Source organism: Centropristis striata, chromosome 1 (assembly GCF_030273125.1).
Source record: "Centropristis striata isolate RG_2023a ecotype Rhode Island chromosome 1, C.striata_1.0, whole genome shotgun sequence".
Classification (NCBI taxonomy): Eukaryota; Metazoa; Chordata; class Actinopteri; order Perciformes; family Serranidae; genus Centropristis; species Centropristis striata.
This window is the reverse complement of record NC_081517.1, coordinates 25,427,517-25,449,569: the sequence shown is the minus strand read 5'-3', so window position 1 is coordinate 25,449,569 and position 22,053 is coordinate 25,427,517. Positions and strand designations below refer to the sequence as shown.

The 22,053-nt window shown below is 35.8% G+C and overlaps 1 protein-coding gene and 1 long non-coding RNA gene across 6 annotated transcripts in view; both read right to left on the bottom strand.

The window, feature by feature from the left end:
- The window catches only part of LOC131973783 (dynamin-2-like), a 31,048-nt gene extending 26,674 nt beyond the window's left edge, over positions 1-4,374 (bottom strand). For all 5 annotated transcript variants that reach the window (XM_059335882.1, XM_059335868.1, XM_059335876.1 and 2 more), the window contains exon 1: positions 3,924-4,374. In XM_059335882.1, coding sequence (XP_059191865.1) covers positions 3,924-4,084 — 161 coding nt within the window. In that variant the 5' untranslated portion in view covers positions 4,085-4,374. The remainder of the gene's footprint in view (positions 1-3,923) is intronic.
- A 13,586-nt stretch (positions 4,375-17,960) lies between these two features.
- On the bottom strand, positions 17,961-21,724 carry LOC131975141 (uncharacterized). Its single transcript, XR_009394701.1, has 3 exons — positions 21,625-21,724; positions 19,210-19,307; positions 17,961-19,082 (listed from the first exon to the last, which is right to left on the bottom strand). It is a non-coding gene; the product is annotated as an uncharacterized LOC131975141 (long non-coding RNA).
- Positions 21,725-22,053: the final 329 nt, after the last annotated feature.

The following is a 22,053-nucleotide window of genomic DNA, read 5'->3' as shown; positions in this document are numbered from 1 at the left end:
TTTCAGCGTAAGTTAAGCAGGTCACACACACACACACACACACACACACAGAGAGCCTGTGCCTGGCTGTTGTCCGCTGCTGACAGAGCAGTCAGGATGTTACACAACAGTGATTACCATCCTCTTTCCTCATCTCTTCCTGTCACTTATGAAAGCACAACATGAATAATACGATTATCAACAAGGCCGTTAATAAATTCAATCATTGTGTAATCCATCCTACCAAACATCTAAATCAGTGGTCCCCGACTAGAGCTGAAACAATTGGTTGATTAGTGTCCACTTAGTATATTAACCTGCAACAACTATGATTCACTGAGTCACATTTTGTCTGGGTAAATCAGATAAAATTGCCACATTTATGGTTTCAGCTGTGATAACTTGGTGCTTTTGGGTGTTTTCTTTTATTGCAAACTAAAAACTGTTTTATTCTGGACAGCTGGTTGGACAAAACGAGACATTTAGGCTGCAATATTTATATTGTTTTGTCAATAAAATGTCACAAAATAGTGAAACTTGCCCTGTGTAATTTTCCAGAGCCAAAGGTGACTTCTACAAGTGGTATGTGTTATCCGACCAACGGTCAAAAAATCCAAAGCTATTCAAATTGGTGTCATGTGGGACAAAGAATTCAGTCATTTAAGAAGCATAAAACCAAGAAGCATTTTTTTTTTTTTTTACAGATTAATCAATAATGAAAATAATCGTTAGTTGCAACCTTTATGGCTTTTGGCCCTTTGAAATGAAGCAGCAACATTTTTGGCTAATGTAAAACTTCCTTTACTTATACTAAGACAATTATTTTTGTTTTTGTATTTAGTTTTCTAAAATGTTATGTCTAAATGTGCAAGTGATGAGTGATCTAATTAAATAAATGCAAATTTGCATATATTTTGAGAACAGAAATCTGAACTTTGGATAAAACCAGGTTCATAACTCTTGTTTAATGTTATTGACATATTAGAGTCAAGGGTTTTTAAAGATGATATTTTAGATACCTTATTTTATCTCTTCATAAATGTAGAAAAGACTGCAGAGCCATTAAAGAATTGTCATGTTTTAGGAATAAAATGATGTAAAATGTAAATTAGGCTATGAATTAATCATGAACAAACCCCTCTGTAAAAAACAAAATTCTGTCATATAAGAAGCATAAAACCAGTTAATGTTTTTTTTTTTTACAGATTAATCAGTAATGAAAATAATCGTTAGTTGCAACCTATATGGCTTTTGGCCCTTTTGAAATGAAGCAGGGACTACTTGCCACCACGTCACAGCTTTTGAGCACAAACGAGAGATTTTCCCAAGTTGGAGCCTCCAGGCCTGAAAAGTGAAGCCAATGTGGAAGTGCCTTACATTCCTAATGGCCAGCAGGGGGCGACTCGACTGGATGAAAAAAAAAATCCAATTGTTTTGTCTATAAGAAAATACTTCTCCCTTGATTTGTTATGCCAGTAAACATTTTCCTTGTGAGTTCATAGTCTCAATCACTAGTTTTAAGCCTTCTTCAATACAGCATGATGTTAATTTTATGGTCACATTTAGAGTAAAATACATGATAAAGCAGGGGATGTTTGAAGGCGGGGCTACCTTGTGATTGACAAGTCGCTACCACGGCACACAGTGCGTTTCATTTTAGAACTTTGACCCATTCATTTTGAGTTACGGACGCACCGTGAGCTGATAACATAGAATCATATTCATTCTGCAAAACCACTGGTCCCAACTAACCCAGTTAGCAACAGCCAAAATTCACGGCTCTAAAATTGAAGTCCACAAACCAATGACAAAAGTCTTTGGATTTCCCAAGTCAGATTGTTTATAATTAAATAATAATAAATGAAAATTAATCGGAAGAGGCCTGAAAATTTAACAAACAAAAAAAATAATTACAGAAAATACTATAAAAATGTTTTTTTTTTCATTTTTTCGTTTTTATTAATCATTATGTGTTGCCTCAGATGAATTGTCTATCAGAGGGGTCCCTCCACTGGTCTTCACGGTTAACAGGAAGACGATTCCTAATGGCCAGCAGGGGGCGACTCGACTGGATGCAAAAAAAGTCCAATTGTTTCGTCTATAAGAAAATACTTCTCCCTTAATTTATTACCCCAGTAAACGTTTTCCTTGTGAGTTTATGGTCTCAGTCGCTAGTGTTAAGCCTTCTAAAGGCTAAAGACACATGATAAAGCAGGGGATGTTTGAGGGCGGGGCTATCTTGTGATTGACAAGTCGCTAACACGGTGCACAGTGTGTTTCATTTTAGAACCTTTACCCTTTCATTTTGAGTTATGGACGCACCGTGAGCTGATAACGAAGAATCATATTCATTCTGCAAAACCACTGGTCCCAACTAACCCAGTTAGCAACAGACAAAATTCAAGGCTCTAAAATTGTAATCAACACACCATTGGGTCTATGTCTTTGGATTTCCCCTTAAAACAAGTTAAGAATGTTATAATTGAATAAAAAATATATGAATAATGACTGTAAGAGGCCTGACTATTTAACAAAGAAAATAAAGTATACAGAAATTGCCATAAACAATTATTTTTCTATGATAATTGTATATTCTCTGATTATTAATCATCATGTGTTGCCTCAGATGAATTGTCTATCCTAGGGGTCCCTCCACTGGTCTTCACGTTAAAATGGAAGACGGTAAAAAGATTGTTCAATAATTAAAACAACTGTTAGTTGCAGTACGGACAGACTCCAACTCACTAAAAACTAATAAATAAACTGATCTCGGGAACTGTATGTCAGTAGGCTCATTAACAAACATGAAAACAGCTAAGTGTCCTTCTGTGGGTATCTGGTACCCAGTGTGTCATATACACATGACAGTGCAGCTGGTGACATCACTGATGACCCCAGCACAAACACATCAATGCCCCTACTGTCTCCCTCAGCCACTGCTTGGGACTCGGAGACAAAAGGCAACAGGAAAAAAAGGAGACGTAGCTGGCTAATCAACATTCCCAATCTCTCGTGGACAACAAGTGAAATCATTCTGACATGTAGAGGAGGGAAGTGTCCCTTTTCTGGGCACCTTCCCTTGGAGATAAAAACACAAAGCTGCTGCGGATATCTTCAGTTTATTCTGCCTCTATGGCGACACAGCCAAGTCTTCTTCCCCTTCCCTTTCCTTGTGAATGGATTTTCTCCCCAGTCTTGTTTTAACTGCTGAGCTATTATTTTCTACATTTTATAACCCGAGCTGTGATCCTGACACATTACATTAATGGAAGAGTTGATTTCTGCTATTTGTCATCAATGTGGGTCCACAACTGCTCATTCAAATTCCTTTAGACTCATTCATGAACCACACAAAGACATTGGGCCGTGCAGGCGTGCTTCGAGGCACTTTCATGTGTACTGTCAGTATTTGTGCTTCTCCAATACTTCTGACAAAGACAACAATCTTTCTGTACCTCACCCTTGAAAGTAAAACATTGACCTGACCTATGTATTGTGAGGCCTATCAAGATGTATTTACAACCCATGTCTCAAGGAAAAACAACCTCTGTAAATGTTTGACAGAATGGGCCAAATATGAAGCCATATAAGGAACATTTATATAGATTTAGGACGTGGAGCTCGGGCTGAGATCACTTTTATACACTCTCGAAACCTATTTCGCCTCCGTTTTTTTGTCTCTTAATCAACAGCTGTTTTCTTTTTGCGCAAAAAGCGCAATTATGGTTTGTGAATAGCTCAGCTCCAAAATGGAAAGACAGAAGAAAAAAACGTTGGAAACTGGGAGGCACCGACACAGAGCGCGTAACCAACTGCTTAGTTGGCGACTTTTACGCAAAAGTTCGGCGTGGTTTGTCTTATAAAAAAAGCAGGATTCAACATCATAAAAGTATAAATTGCATTAACTCTGTTAGATTAAACCAAGATTACATAGAAGGTACAACCTCCCGACGAAATTCTCCAGCACGGAGCTCTTCCCTGCGCTCTGGCCGCCGACAACCGCTATCTGCGGCAGATCCAAGTTGCAGGTCTGGCCGATGGAGCTGAAGGCGTCCTGGAGCTTGTTGATGAGGGGAATTAGGTCTTCCATCCCCCGGTTTCCCATAGCGGCACCTCGGTCAGCCCAGCGGGCTCTATCCTGCTCTGCTCCCTGGTCAAATAAGAGCCAAAGGGTCGCTCTTCCAGCAAAACAAAAGTTTCCAGATGGCACTGCAGGCTGTTACAGTCCCTGAGAGTTTATTTCATTAAAACACACGGCAGTTTAGAGTCAAGAGTCCCGACTGCGGCCAGAGCTCTGCTGAGGTTATTAGCTGGGTGATTGCATGATAAAAGTAGCCACATTAAACCGAAAACTTCTGTCATCATCCGGTCAGGCGACACCCAGCCTCCGCCGGAGATTGTGGCTCCGCCTCCAGCGTCACCGTCATCTGGGATTGGTCAGCTGGGACGTCTATCAATATGTCATAATTTAAACAACACTTTGTTGGACTTGAATTAAGAAACAGGAGCAGATAATAGTCTGTTTGTAGTCTCAATTAAAGAAATATATTTTTTTTACACTTACACTCAATTTGATATCAATGAAACTGCTGTTGGTGTGTAAGAATATCTGTTTATGCAAATTACTCTTTCAGTTATACTTGCTTCATCAAAATAAACATACGAAACCGTAAGAACATTAACCATTTTATATTAAAAATATATAATTATTTTATAAATAATAAAAAAGGCTACGTCAAATTATTCCAGGGATATATTATCTTGTAAGGGGTCCCTATCTGGCTGTAAAAAAAAAAAAAGACTGACCCCCTCTGTGCTAAAATATATCTTTAAAATATACTTTTAATATCAATTTGGCGGACAAAAATCAGCAGTTCTCGTTTCTTGCAATAATGTAGTTAAAAGTTGATCTGAGCCTTCAGCAGTCTCGATTTGTTTGACAAATAAAGTGAATATCCGCCAAAGTTGCCGTCCTTTCAGAAAAAAATTCCTTAAATTAACCTCAGACACACGAATGAGATGTCAATATGAAAAGAGGAATACTGTTTTTTCCTCTGTATCAGGTGTTAAATATATTTGTGAGAACTACGTGTTGAGTAGTCGCAGCAGTAAATCACCAGCGAGTCTCCTGCTCAACCAGCAGAGGGCGCTGCAAAGCAAAACAAGCTAAAGAAGACACAGTGTTCTAATTAGAGAGTAAAACAAATATCCTGTCAACTGGAGCTTAAATATTGTCACCCTGTTAAAAAAATCGTTGTATGTAATCATTAAAAAAATGTATTACAAGTTTTCTGAAATGTTATGTTTAAATGTGCAAGTGAGGAGTGATTTAATTAAAACGCTTGTTTTATTTTATTGACATATTGCAGTCAAGGGTTTTTAAAGATGATATTTAAGATATCTTATTTTATCTCTTCATAAATTTAAAAAATACTGCAGAGCCATTAAAGAATCACTTTAGGAATAAAATGTTGTAAAATGTAAATCAGGCTATGAATAATATATGAACAACCCCCTCTGTAAAAACCAGAATGTAGATAACTTATTTCTGAAACTGAAAACCTGGTGTGTGTGTGTGTGTGTGTGTGTGTGTGTGTGTGTGTGTGTGTGTGTGTGTGTGTGTGTAAGTGCTACTGAACTGGAGTGCAGTGGAGTTTGAGAAAAACATTTTTTTAATTTTTTAAAATGAATAACATATATCTGTATGAAAATTCCCCATTTAGAACACATTTATGTTTTTGTATTACACGTTTTATTAAATGTTATGTTACAATATGCAAAAAAGTATAGAAATGTATAGAAATGTACAGACACATATAGACAAAGTGTAATAAAAACATACCTTAATGTAAACGTTCAATGTTTTCTTTGCACGTATCTGAAAGAAGACATAAAACAATGTTTTTGCCAGTATTATCTTGGTTGAGGGTGCTTGATCACCTGTCCCTTGATGTCCAAATTGCACTTCTATTTTATTTTATTTTATTTCATTTTATGTATTACTATTTTTTTCGAATGCCTACCTGTACCTACCCTTATCAAGAAGAACATTAAACAATGATTAATAATTTAGCTTTAAATATATTTTTTTCATTTAATGAACTTCATTAAAAAAGAGTGTACATACAAACAGTTGTATATAGAACAACAGACCAGTGCTCAAATATATATATGTATCATCATCAAAAAATAAATAAATAAATGAATGAATAAATAAATAAATCACAGTAAATTAAGGTTATTATTAGTAATGCCAGTAAACTTTTTTTTTAAAAAGTAAGGAGGATCATAAATAAATGAATAAATAAAATGACAGGATAGAGGAAAAACAACAACAAAAAAAGGGAACAGAATGTAAATACATTATTCTTCTTTGAAAAACCTCTCGTATATATCTGTGGATGAACTGCTTTGTTTGGTGTCATTTAGTGTCAGGGATTTCATATACTCTTTAAACTCATGCAAGAAACTTCTAAAGTTGGGTGGAGTTTTGGAAAATTTGCTTTGTAATAAATGTGATGTCATTTTCTCCATGGAGAAAATACATATCACACTTCTGCAGTCAATTAAGATGTTTATCTTGATTTTACACTCTCTATATTGTTCAAGTTGAGTCCAGAGAGCTTTAAATAAAATGACCTGTCTGCCGTTAGTTAAATTACGTCACATGATGACCTGTGGCAGGTGAAAGGTCATCATGTCCGTTTTGAAAACGAGCAGCTGCGACACTACAGACTCACACTTATTTATTAATTTATTCATGTACAGTCTATGGACTCAGCGGAAAAGTTCAGATGGTGAGTTTGTCTGATTGATTATCACGTTTTATTTACAGTCCCAGCTGTAAATAAAACTTTTAAAACTTACTGCTGCTTCTTCTGCTCACCTATATGTAACTCTCTGCTGTGCAGTGGTTGGTGTTATTATGGGCTGTGATCGGTTAGAGCTGTTGTGTTCCTGCTGATGTTACAGTGAGCAGGACAGAGTCTGCAGAACTGAATCATTTCCTGTTTGTTCAGTCAGCTGTTGATCTGTGTGAGTTGAATGAGTCTGCAGCTCTGAGGACTTTGTTCATCCATTGAACTTCAGTTGTGCAGTTGTGTATAATGTGAACCTCTGAGCTTTGTAGTACTGTGTATATTTTTGTATGCTGAGAAGTAAGTCATGTATTGCTGAGATGTGCATGATAAGAAAAAACATCTTAACATTTTTTAACTGATGTGTTTTGGTGTTTTTCTCACTGTTGTCATATTGATATTTCATTCGTTTATACATATTTGACTAAAGAGAATGCAGTCTGCTGCCCTGTAAAAATGTCTGTAGATTTTATGGTGAAAAACTGCTAAACCATGACAGTAAAAGACCGTAAAATGATAAATGGGTTAATTCAGTTTCAGTAACAATGAAACACTGTAAATGTATGTATCAGCCAAAACAGTGTTTTTTACCTTTTCTTTTTGAAAAATACTTTACTCCACTGTAAAATACACTGGCACCGTGTTTGTATCAAAAATATACTGTAATATATATACAAGCCATCACTGTAATTTTTGCGTTTATTTTTTGTAAAAATACCTTTTCTCGATGTTAAATGTACTAAACATCATATCTCTAACAAAAATATACTGTAATATTTAATGGTAAAATCTTTAATTTATGTGGCATTTATAAAGTATTTATAAGTATTATTATTAGTAGTATTCTTGTCAATTATATGGCAGAACAGCGTTTCTTTTGATGGAAAAACGTCTTATTTTTTACGGTAAAATATGGAATAAAATGGCATCTTAAATGTGAAATTAACAGTGCTAATATCATTTTACCGTAATATTAGACAAATTTGCACCATATTCATTATGGTAAAGTTCTGGCAACCACATCTGCTGTTTTTTTTACCTTAAAAACAGTTTTTTTGTTTGTTTTTTACAGTGTATATCTGAGATCAGATCTTACGTTTCAGGATTTCATTTGAATCAGTAATCATTTAATTACTTTTCACCAGCACCTTTGAACTGAGTTGAATTTAGAGTCAGTGCAGGGTGGTAAAATGTTACTTTGCCTCTGTAGCTAGTGGTTGCTAATTTTCAGTATATTAAGATTTTTTGGTTGTCCCATATTTGATGCACTGCATCTTTTACACCACAAGAGGGCAGAGTAGTTGCAGGATGTTCTGCTTTTGACTGGAGGTATAGAAATGTATGCTTTTTCATTCTTTCATTTCTTGCTGTATCATGACTAGGCCTATCACGATAATTACTACAGCGCCTTATCCTTCGATGTATAAAAATGGACACAACAGTTTTTTCTGGACTCAATTTATCGACTTTTTTGTGCTTTTTTTGTGTTGTGTTTAAAGTAGTAATGCTGCAAATGTTTGACAGGCAGTATGAATTGCCAAAAAAAACCCTATATTCCCCAAGCAGCCATTCCAGCTGTTTATATGTTATTTTAATAATGAAATAATATAATACATAATGATTATCTCATTGCAATGTTTTGTTAACAACCTGAAAGTCTATTTTATTTGTTTTGGTTTTAGTTTTGGTTTTGGTTTTAGTTTATTTATTTGTGTTTTATTTATCTAGGATATTTTAATATTTCTTTTCCACATTTCAATTCCAATGTTTAATTTTAAATGTTTAAAATTCATTGCTGTGGAAGAGGATGTACTTATTATGCTCTAATATCGTTAAAATAAAACTAAAACAACATCGATACAACGATACTATCGTTTATCATGATAGTTTCTATCTAAAAAGTTATTGTGACAGGCCTAATCATGACCTGATTCATTTAAGTTACTTTCATAACCAATTGTGTTGATTGGACTTACAATAAGAGAATATATACACGGACAAGCACTTCAAGTAGTGTTACTATTTAAAGCAAAAGTTTGACATTTTTGGAATGTTTTAAAATATTCTTCCACGTGCCCTTTTTTCCTTCTTTTTTGAGAGACTGAGATTTCTTTATTCCATGAGTAGGTTTTTATTTTTATTTTTATGATGAATGACTTATTTCCAAAAACATATCACAGCTCTGCTAAACAGGATTTAAGTGGTGCTTTTAAACCAAACAAGCCTTAACAAAAACAGGATTTAATTTAAAATGAAATTAATGTGAAAATGCTGTCTCAAGCCAGAGACAACAGTATTGTCGAACAAGATTTTAATCATTATATTCAGAGCACATTTACATAAATATTAAAATGTACATACAATATTAATATATTAACAATATTAGCCACACAGACATGATAGATGCTAACTAGCTCCCATAATTTTGTTGTACACTGTACAATAACAATAAAGACTATTTTAATCTATTCTATTCTATCCTGCTAAACTACATTGTGCCAAGTTATAGGGTCCATCAAAACTACTTTTCTATATTCTGAGTGTATGGACTGCATTGTACAGAATCAAACTCCTCTCAGCAGGTTGGCCTATAACTGCACAGCCAACATCAACAGGTGGAGCTCACAGAGAGTCTACTCTGCTGCTTGAGGTCGGGAGTCACCCTTAGACCTACAGATAGAGGCGTAGTCACAGGCCTGGGAGCTGTTTGTATCTGTCTTAGGAAGCACATTCCCGTCTGCTGAGTCCTTCGGGAAATTGATGCTGGCGTAGGTCAGCTGGTCTGCAGGAGGGTTGATGGTTGCATAAAGGGGGCCTGCCTGCTGGTTCGGAATGTATATGTCGTCATATGGGTGATCCGCCTGCAAAGGAGGAATGGGAGCTGTGTGATATATGCAGCTGTTATACATATATGCAAACTCAGAAACACACACACACACACACACACCTCTTTGGTGTGTTCAGAGTCTGTCATCTGTTCTTGTCCTGCAGTACAATACAATGGAAAAACATTTGAATTGATGAAAACAGCAATATGACAATCTGTCAGTATTCAAAGTAACTCATCACAGTCAAAATCATGTACAAGTTTAGCTTTTCATGTATGTTTCCCCCCATAGGAAAAAATAGTTGCTTGTGTGTTGCTCAATCTCTTCTCTGAGGTCAGTTTGAGCTTCTCATATTCGTATCATTCTGTGATCATTTGTTTCTGAATAACGTCTCCTAAGGGACCTTTCGGAGCAAGAGATAAGCTAAAAAGAGACAAAGACATCACAAAGACAAAGGAGGTTGAGTTGAGAAAACCATTGAGCAATACTTGAGAAGTGGGATCAACTGAAGAGATCTCATAGTTGTATGCCCCTGATCTCAATTATGTCTAATTTTACTTTTAAAATTATTTTCTTTTTTTCTCTTGTTTGACCTTTACCTCTTATTTTTTGTGTCACAAATGTCTATTTCATTGTGTCTCTTTTTTTCCTCATTTTTTCTTCTATTAATTTTGGGTGATGGCTAAGTCCCCTAAAACAGCAAAAAAAAAAAAAAAAAGAAAAGAAAGAAAGAAAGATAACAACAGAAAATGCAGAATACAAACAACAAAAAGAATATATTCAGCAGAGGGAGGTTCATACCGACGTAGTATAGCAGTGTAAAGTTATATATATAGTGTGAACAGCAGGTTACTGTTTTTTATCACTCAGTACTCAAAGTGGCTGACTGAGGTCATGAGGTTACCTGGAGGTAATCGATTAGGATTTGAATCACCTTCTTCCTCTGTTTGGCTGGGGTCATCATCTGTGTGAGGATTAAAAGCGAGAAGGTTAGAGATGTGACGAAAGGCAGAAGCAAAATCCTGCATGCAAAAAACATGCACACACACACACACACACACACACACACACACACACACACACACGCATGCACACTCCTAAGGGACCTTTCGGAGCAAGAGATCAGCTAAAAAGAGACAAAGACATCACAAAGACAAAGGAGGTTGAGTTGAGGAAACCATTGAGCAATACTTGAGAAGTGGGATCAACTGAGGAGATCTCATAGTTGTATGCCCCTGATCTCAATTATGTCTAAATTCAATTGAGATTCAATTCTATTCAGCATTCAACCTAATCGGTTTTGTAAGTATATGTATGAGCATTGTATAACCAGTTAAAGTAGGATTCAAGACAAAAAGACTGTTTATAAAACTACAAAATTCTATTTAAAGGTTACAGTTAGGTTCATATTAGGGTTAACTTAAGGGGCTAGGGAACAAGGTTATTATAGTTAACGAAAAAGGAAACGAAATAACGAAAACTAGAATTGAAAAAACATTTTCGTTAACTGATATAAAAATGAGAGTTTTTTAAAAAAAAAAAAGATAACTCACTGAAACTGTATTTTGTGGTTACAAAACTAACTAAAACTTACTAAAATTATAGTGAAAATGTCCTTCGTTTTCGTCTTTGTCAACTTTTTTCATACATAATGAAGATGGATCAGACAAAGGAAATAAAGGCTAAATTTACTGTGACCTCTTTTAATCCTCCACACCCAACTGATACCCCATTACAAAAAACTAAAACTAATAAAAACTGAAACTAGCACACTCACTCTAAAAACTAATTAAAACTAACTGAATTTGAAAAGAAAAATTCACAACGAAATTAAAACTAAAACTAATGAAAAATTCACTATTCCAATGAGGGCCCTCACAAAGATAGAAGTACAAGAATGTGTGTGTGTGTGAGAGTGTGTGTGTGTGTGTGTGTGTGTGTGTGTGTGTCACCTTTTTTACAGGGGAGTTTGTGTTTGCACAGTACAAGTACAACAATAAGTATCACAACCGATGTCACACCGACCACCACACCAGCAATCAGTCCTGCAACCAAAAGACGATGATAAAGCTGTTAAAGAAGTCACCTCACTACTGTTGTTGTAATGTGTAATTGCTCTTATCAGCATTATTATTCTGTTTGTTTGTTCTTCAGTTGTTTTATTATACACCAACTTCTTACAAAATCATATTGTGGCAACAATGTGATTTGGTAAGATGCATCCATCCATACATCACAACCCTCATCTCCTCTTTAATCCAAAGACTAGAAACGATAGTTTGGCTGCTGTTATTTACTATTATGATTATTATATATTATCATTATTGCTACTATTATTGCTTACAGTATACATGCATACATACACATACCCAACCCATAAACGTTCTGTCATCCACTTGTCACTCTGCCAGCTGTTTGTGTAACTCAACTATTATCCAGTTTTGTAGTACAACATATAACATAATTTTTTCCTTTTTCTTTTCTTTGATTGTTTACAAACATTTCTTGATTTTCATTCTATTTTTTTCTTCTTTGTTTTTCAATTTACTTTTAAAATTATTTTCTTTTTTTCTCTTGTTTGACCTTAACCTCTTATTTTTTTGTCACAATCGTCTATTTCGTTGTGTCTCTTTTTTTATTAATTTATTCCTCTATTATTTTTGGCACATTTTGGGTGATGGCTAAGTCCCCTCAAACAGCAAAAAAGAAAGAAAGAAAGAAAGAAAGAAAGAAAGAAAGAAAGAAAGAAAGAAAGAAAGAAAGAAAGAAAGAAAGAAAGATAACAACAGAAAATGCAGAATACAAACAACAAAAAGAATACATTCAGCAGAGGGAGGTTCATACAGACGTAGTATAGTAGTGTAAAGTTATATATATAGTGTGAACAGCAGGTTACTGTTTGTTATCACTCAGTACTCAAAGTGGCTGACTGAGGTCATGAGGTTACCTGGAGGTAATCGATTAGGATTTGAATCACCTTCTTCCTCTGTTTTGTCATCATCTGTGTGAGGATTAAAAGCGAGAAGGTTAGAGATGTGACGAAAGGCAGAAGCAAAATCCTGCATGCAAAAAACATGCACACACACACACACACACACACACACACTAACACATACATATACACACACACACACACACACACACACACATGGCCCTTTACCCAAATCTTAAACATCACAACTAAATGCCTAGCCCTACTCTTACCTTTACCTTAACGTGTAACCATAACCATAACTTTTAGCATTTAGAAATGTAGTTTCCTTTATATTGAGAGACAATTTGTTAATATCAAACAAAGGTTTCAGAAGTTCCATCTCTTTCAAAGAGCAAGTTCTTTTAAAAGTTTTCTCAGGTCAAAATATATTTGGATCCTCTGCAAAAAAAAGCTATTTTGGTAACACTGAAAAAAATCCTTCATATAAAGTATGAGTAGTTTGGACTAATACCTGATCCCTGGGGCACTCTACAGGTGACCATCCACAATTTGGATAATTTATAATTATTAAAATTTTGATGATTAGATTTGGCATTTAGGTTTGGATATAATATAATATTTAGATTTCATATTTAGATTTAATTTTAACATTAGTTTTGGGCCGTCCCAATGTCTCACAGGTAGAGCGCTGACCACTAAGGCTGAGTCCCTGTCACACCAGACCTGCGATCAAATGTTGAAAAATATTTTTTTTAAATAATCTATTTTATTTTATAAACATATTGTTAGATATACAATATAGAAGTTACATTTCTTTCATTTTCATTCTATATATTTTTCTTCTTTGTCATTCAATTTACTTTTAAAATTATTTGTTTTCTCATTTATTCTTCTATTATTTTTGGCACATTTTGGGTGATGGCTAAGTCCACTCAAACAGCAAAAAAAGAAAGAAAGAAAGAAAGAAAGATAATTAAAATTAAAATTTAGATTATTAGATTTGACATTTAGGTTTGTATTAATTATTCATATTTCATATTTCAATTTAATTTTACCACTAGTTTTGGGCCGTACCAGTGTCTCACTGGTAGAGTGCAGACTAAGGCTGACTAAGACAAAGCTGAAAAAGTTTATTTTTTAACATATTGTTAGAAGTTAGATTAACAAGCATTTGTCTAGAATTTAAGAAAAAGCACCTTAATGTAAGGAAAGTTAACTAAATTCAAGATAAATCAGCTTGAAAATTGTTCCATACGCATAGCTGATTGAGAAAATGTTTTCTTAATGGCGCATTATTAATATAATAGTTTTAACCACTATACAGCTGGATATTTTCTAAACTGATAACATGTTGGGTTTTTTTAATAAATGAATGTAACTACAGCCATCAGAAAAATGTTTAAAAAATTGCATTTCTGCACTATAGTCTAGTAGAAGTATAAAAAAGCACATAATTAAAAAAATATCCTCAATGTTTCTGAAACGTGTGCTCCATTACAGAGCTACAGCGAATGTTCTTTCCATGACTGGTCTTTGAGCTTTCAGGTGTTTAATTCTTTTTGCTGTTATTTGGTTTTGACATGCAACAAGCGAACAACTCTCAAAAGTATATTGCATCATACTTTACATCTTCATGTACTTACTGTTGCTTTGAGCAAACAGCAAACTCACACCAACTGGTATTAAAAAAAGGAAGAAAAGGTTATTTCATCAAAACACAGTCAACAAGTGTTTGCTAAAATGATTTATCTTTCACAGTGATAAAAGAAAAACACAAACAGAGGAATGTAATTACCTGTCAAGTAAAAGATGATTTTCAGTGATATCGTCATTTTCTCAGTCCAGCTTTTTCCAATTTAATATAGTTTAAATTCCACTTCAAATATTAAGCTATATTTTTTATCTACTGTCATTCGTCCTTATTCTCAGGACTGTTGTCACCTTCTGTCTCTCTGTGCAAATAAGAGTGTCAGCCTCTCCTTTGTAGCACATTAATAGAAAAATTTGCATTTAATGCAGAATGAAAAAGAAAGAGAGAGAGAGAGAGAGAGAGAGAGAGAGAGAGAGAGAGAGAGAGAAAGAGAGAGAGAGAGAGAGAGAGAGAGAGAGAGAGAGAGAGGGAGCATGAGAGTGCTGACTCACATTCTTCACCTGCTGCGTCTACTGATCTCTTTATCAGGGCTGGGTATCGCTACTTGATACTTTGGAGGTATCAACCAAAATAACCCAGTACAAATTAATACACTCCTGATCAAAATCTTAAGATCGGGGGAAAATTTTCAAGTATTCGCATTTTACATTGGTGGAACATAACTAGTTTGTAAGTAGATCTTTGAAATGCAGAAAGCGTAAACAGGATCAACAAAAAGACAAAGACAAAGAAAATAGAGTAGCAAAAAAAAAAAAAGACCTTAAAAAGTCAAAATTCTGTGCAAAAATATGGCTTTCACGTAATTTTCGGTCTTAAAGTTTTGATCAGGAGTGTACTCAAACCTTTTTGCTCAAAGCTATCACAGCAGCAGCTGATAGCTCATACTCTAACCCTTAAATAGAATTGGATGGTGCATAAGTGGTGGCATTTAAAGCAACTGAACACTTTAACGAGTCCTCCAAACCGTATTTGGGTCATTTGTTGCTCCCACCAACACAGGTGAGCTTTTTCAAAGTTAGCTCCTCCACCATTGGCAGCACAAATCCCCACACTGTAACAAATTTCCCCATTAAATTATAGTAAACTACTGGCAGCTGCAGTGACCGGTAGTGTGCTGTTATTTCACAGTGTAACTACTGTAATCTACATAAACAGTTTATTGCAGTAAAAATGAAAACCCCTGACAATTCCTAACATAGAAATTACTCTGACAAGAGATCCTACCAACATTAAAATGTTATTAAAGCTATATTGCAGTACCAAACATGTACAATGAATTCAGTGTGGCGATAACATTACATTTTTAAACACTGCATCACATTCAGGTAACACATTGAATATAATGACATTTTAATAATCCATAAGAGTACACAATCTGAATGTCTAAGGTTTTCAAAAAACCTGAAATTGCACAACTCAGACAGCTGGACTGAAATAGTGAATTAACATAACTGAGACTTGTTACCTTACAACATGAAAACCATGACCGTCTGGTTGCCGTGTGCGGTCATATGTTGAGGTGTTTTGTTGGAAAAAACACAACTCAGAATCCAAGAGGGTTTTTATCAATATGGCTACATGGGGATTCACGGAAACTGCCTTCTTTTGGACAAGCTTCCCCGTCTTCTTGGACACCACCTTCCCCTGTCTGGCCTTCCTTTTTTGCCCTAACCTTAGGGAATAGTAAATGCATTTACTACTTCCCTAAGGTTGGTGCAAAAAAGTACATGGTCAGGCAATACAAAGGATAGTTTAAAAAGTTATATAAATGGATGTAAGTGCCAGAAGTGAGATAGCTTAGTAGCTGATGTGGATGTGAGGTGGTTACGTTGGTGACGTGAAGGTGACACACAGATGTTAAGTTACGCTTTTTCAATTAAAATCGTTTATATATTTTAATATCGTTATCCATGACGTTGATCTGTTTCATCTGTTTAAACAAAAACAAGATATATTTAGTATTGTACTTCCCAGAACAATGCCTACAGTGTCCCTCCTATCTTTGAATACAATTAAGCATACCGGTAATACCAGCTATTTACATATTCAGGCTGCATGTGATGTGGTGATCTAGCAGTGCAATGGAATATTCAAAACTTGTGTGTTTACCTGGCAGGCCATTCAGACCCAGGCTCCTTCGAATTAAAAGCCTATGTATGGTATTTGGCTCATTAAAATGCACCGTGTTTTAAAACTGTGGCTTCGGCCTGTAATAAAAGCATAAAACCATTTTTAACTATTTGAAAATGCTACAACATTGGTGCATGCTACATGTATTATATAAGGCTCAAAATAGACCAAAGAAAAGACGGACCAACACAGCCGAAATTTTTCCACAACTTTTCTTGAGCTTAATGATGACCATGATGTTAGGACCACATTGAGGCAAAAAATATAGGTCTGTTATGTATTATAGTACACAACATGAGATTTGTTTTCATGGAGATGTAATTCCCCACTTGCAATGTGTTATTATTTCATTGCCGTTTTAAGGCTCCGTGTGCTCTGAAACAGGCGCCCATCTTGGGGTAAATCTGGACCAAATCACATAGACTAAACAAAGGCCATGATGGGCCGACCAAAATTTACACCAAAAAGGTTAAAAGGTTCATTTTCAAAGTGTTTAATTGTGGAGAAGAGAGGATCCACCATGTACATCACTGCTAGAATGGCATAAAAAGGCACCAGATGACAACATTAATAGGATGATTTATAACTATATAAATATAAGTTAATATAAGAAGATATCAAGATGCCAATAAAATTCCATAATAATAATAATAATAATAATAAACACCTGAGCCATTTTTAATAGCCTGTAACTATTTAATTTTGGCAAATTGGCAACATAAGAAGTTATGCCGAGTCGGCTATTAGTAGTTCCTGTGTGTACCCGTTACACTTTAGCTGGATTACTTTTACTATACTCAAAGAAACTTAATAAAAAAGAATGTTTATCAGGAAAACTCTGAACCTATAAGGAGCATCTTTTTCTGTGTGCTGAGACAACATGGAGGTTTAGGACATTCACCCTTTCACCTCACACTTTGTCTCACAGCACCCCCGGTGAGTCAGTCAGCCTCTAAACACAAGTATTCATTATGCCACGTGTCGGCTGAACTTATGTAACCAACATATTTGCATTGTGAGTTTGGGAATGTTATCACAGAGATGGTTTAAAAGAACCTGAAAATTAATTTATTCAAGTTTAAAGCAAGACTCAGTTCTGACGGGAAATGGAATACATTTGTCTCATAATAAAAGTGTAATTTGTAAGTACAATTAAGAACACCCAGGGGTTTTGTTTGGTAGCCAGACACTTTTGTGGGATTAATATTACTGAGTAAAACTGTGGACTCTTCACTTCTGGTGCTGCTTTGTTTTATGATTCATCATTATTCTCTAAATGCTACCAGATAGTCTTATTGCATACGTTTAAGTGGAAACATCCATCATAGAGGAAGTGCAAAAAGATGAGTATATCGTTGCATAAAATCTTTGATTTATTTAAGTTATTTTGCCTTATTGCCATCTTTTTGGAACCAGCGAATGCTAGACAAGACATTTTTAATTGATCAAAATGTTACAATTAACTCTGATGAACTGAAAACACACTGTTTAAGTGTGATGTGAAAGTGTTAAAGTCTTAAAACACACACACACACACACACACACACACAATCATTACCGGATGTAGCCTCTATTTTACACTAGATGGAATCATAATTTACACAATATTAATAATATCATGCTGTATTTAAGAAGAAAATGTTTACTGATGAAATAAATCAAGTGAGAAGAAGGGTCATTTTCTCATAGACTTCTATACAATCAACTTAGCTTTTACTTTTAATTCTTAACTACACACAAGTGAAAAGAAAGTAATACAATGATACATTGAATTGAAAATAGGAATTGAAATTTATCAACCCGACATCAAACTGCATGGATAAATGATTGACAAGATATTAAAAATATACAAAGGGACAACGTAACTGTATCCCAAATCGGACACCATTCGGCTGAGATTCTATTCACATTAACTACTAATTTAAATGATCATGTTATGCTTCCAATTAATTAAATGGTGTGAAACTAAAGACTAACTTCTTATCTTTCGAACCGTATATGGTTTTAACCTTGTACATTAGGCTCAGGTTTACCAGAGTCGGCTAAGGGATGCTAACGTCATCCTTAGCCGTGTGCTAACTGTATCCCGAATCGTACACTTGGATCTCCTCGCTGTAAAACAATGGGGGCTCCTGAGTTGTTCGGGGGAAATTGGATGTTTCTGGGTAATCCAAATAAATATCACCTTTATCAACCATCGTTATCAACACAACCGGACCATACTTCTGTCATTCACAATAAAATACAATACAGTAAAAATAAAGATACTTTTAAGATCGTCGTCTGGTCTCCCAAGCATTCTTACTGCTTTCTCTCATCAGAGTTACTTTCATATTGTAATTCAACATGTAAATCTCCATGTATATAAATGAAATTTCACATGTAGATTGTAAAATATATAAATCAATTATACCTACATTGGTGGGGACTGACACCGGAAAATGCGGCACTGCAGATGTGCCCAATTTGGGATACAGTCTCTATACATACTGTATAGCAACAATAACACTAGCAGGAACCATGTCTTTGAGTGTCTGGTGGTGGTGTACACGCCAGAGGGTCCAGCTATATGAGGTGTCTCCTGGGCTGGGTGACTGCCTCTGTGTTGAAGCAGGCTGTGGAGTAGAGAGATGGAAGTCCTCACTGATGTGTGGTCTCCAGCTTCAGTGTGGAGGCTGCTGGTGGTCTCTAACTGATAATCCCTGTATAATACACAACCACCATTATCAGGACAAACTGTCTGAATTTGAGTCTCTGATTTGCAGACAGAGAATCAGTGGGTAAATGGTAATGTTGCAGAGACGTGCAAGTTAAATTCAGGTCACTCACCTCACCTGCTGTGTCATGTTTGTGGTTCCTCAGTTTAAAGTACAAAAACAGACTCAGCAGCAGCACAGTTGCAGCCACAACCAAGTACAGTACCTTTCCTGCCAGTGGTGGAAACACAAGAGCGAAGAGGAATACCACAATAAACACATCACATGCTCAACACAAATACTGTTAAATCTATCTATAAAAGCAAGAAGCGTCTGTGTGTGTGTGTGTGTGTGTGTGTCTGTGTGTGTGTCTAGGGCATATCTCTCTGACCGTTAGTCAGACTGACCTCAGATTTCGTATGTGGCTTGCGCATGGCACAAAGGTGTGCATCCTGGATTTTGAAGATTTTTGAATTCATTTTTCAAAATATCATTATATACGTATGGACGCGTTGCGGCATTGCACCGTTCCCGATCGGACACCTTTTAGGGAGCTCTGCCCCATTGTGTGATAGGCCTACACCTGGTCAGTAACACAATTCACTCCGGATTTCCACCCTGACTCATCTCATCTGTAAGTCTATTTAGCCTATCTATCTTTCGGAGTTTTAAAGTACACTAAGGTTTGATTTTCCAATAATATGCAAATAGTCTCCAGCCAATATCAATGTTCAATGTGTATGTGCTGGATGGTGTGCGTACCTTATGAAAAGTAAGTGTTGTATGGAGTTGCAGATGTTGTAGTGGTCTGCATGTAATGTGCAGATTCTGTTATTCGCGATTAGCATGCTAAGCGGAGATTTAGCTTTATTAATTTCTTATGTTGCATTACTATGTAATTCAGGGATGACACTCATGTTGCTTTGCGTAATGCTCATAATCATTTGATATGAGATACTTACATGCAACATAGTATATCTGCTAATTGGGTTTATGTTAATGTACTTTTAGTGCCGCATACTGCGTAATGTGCTATCTCATGATTAGCATGTTAAGCAGAGATTTAAGCCCTTTCTTCCGCATAAGTTTGATCCATTGAAAACAGTAAAAACAAAACTTTATTAACTGACAGCTAAGCATAATACGGATGGAAAGATAGCGTGTCTGTGTTATTTAAGGTTACACTAGTGTTAGAGTTCGTTTTTTTGCAGAACAGATGAGAGGAGAGTAAAATCCTTTTGACTATTTAGTTAAGACAATAATGAAAGACCTTCTCTGCTCAGAAATCACAGGCTGCTAAGCAGTTAGCTGTAACCACCTCCCAGAAAAGGATACCTAACTTACTTTTACACAGACTTTTATAATATGAATGTGCGACTATCTGATTGGTTAAAACTGTTGGGGCAGCACCATGGTTTAGACTCGGCCTGCCCATTTCGTTGGCACACAAGCTAGTCCTAGCCTCTTGGTGCTTCAGCTTCCGGTCACCGCCCTGTGGAAGAAAAAAGCTAACAGCACACTTCTGTATCTTGTCTAGTGTTCGTCAGTGCCTATCTCCACTTGGGCCCGTGGCCTTGAATTGGAGCACAAAGAGGGCTTCAGTTTTTTATCTGCTTCCCTCAAATAATGTGGCGATGTGCAAAGCGTTATCAGTATAGATCAGTATTTTGATACTCCTGATTTCTGTGTGCTGTGCCTGGCATATGAGATGTGTTTTATGCTTTGCTAAATACATTTCTAAGCAGCATTTTCACTAAAGGTCATAATGCAGATTATTGGTATTTTTTTTATTAATCTCTAACACTAGCAAGAGGCATTAGCCAACACTATTGCTGCGTGGCTTGTTTGGCCAAATGGCAATTCGCACAGCAATACGAATACATACTTCCTACGGGCACTGCACTAGTGATTAAAAAAAAATTGAGATTCATTAATGCTTCATGTTAGCCTGACACCAGCCTTGGAAACTGTATACTACTCAATGTTATGCAAACCCCTGATACGTAAACAGGTCAGAGGTCACTTTACAGCAATGTGTAGCAAAATGTGCAGAAAATAAATGTTTGGCTGATTTTTGAAATGACATCATCATTTAGCTGGATGTCTATAAGAAGTTGACATTCAACAATCAATATAAAATATCGCTCAGAGAGGCAAATATTTTCAGGAGTACAATAAACAATATCAACACTGTAGGAAGATTATTTTAAACTTGCATTTTCCTCATTGTGACCATAGACTGTATATAAATAATGGACGTAGTCACCGTGACGTCACCCATTGGTTTGTGGACTGCGCGTTGGAAGCCTCGAGTTCAGCGTTATACTCGTCGCCATCTTGCGTCGCCATCTTGTTTCCGATACGCGGAGCAGACCATATTTGGACTGTGGAGCGTGAGGGATCTGACGACACTGACTACACGCCTCTCTACACCGGCAACCCGACTGAGAGAAGCCGCTGCTAATTCATGTTAGCATTAATTGGAGCATTAACTGGGATGTTAGTTTTGGCTAGCAAAAAACAAAAACAAAATGTATCTGTTTCTTACCTCAGAAAACTGAGCAGGGACTCCTTGGAGTGTCTGTTAGTCCAACCAAACACTGAACAAAACGTTCAAATAAACTGTCATTAAGTGAAAATACAGTGTGAAAGGGTCAAAGTTATGAGACCAAATCAGTCCTCTTTTCTATCTATATAACATTATATATGTGACCTCTGCGTTGTGTCTTGTGTTGAATGAAAACTCTTTACGCCACTCAGCTCTTGGTAACAGCAGGATTTATTAACATCTGCATTTGTGACAAAAGGAGACACCATAGGTAACGTCATCTGCCGTGGACAACTGGCACATTTCCATCTTTATGATAATCCTCCGTTTTACTGAGTTTACACAAAATTGTATATAATAAATAAAGTAATCCATTGATTGTATAGTGGTTTTTACAAAATAAATCATTTAAACAACTGAAATTTGCAT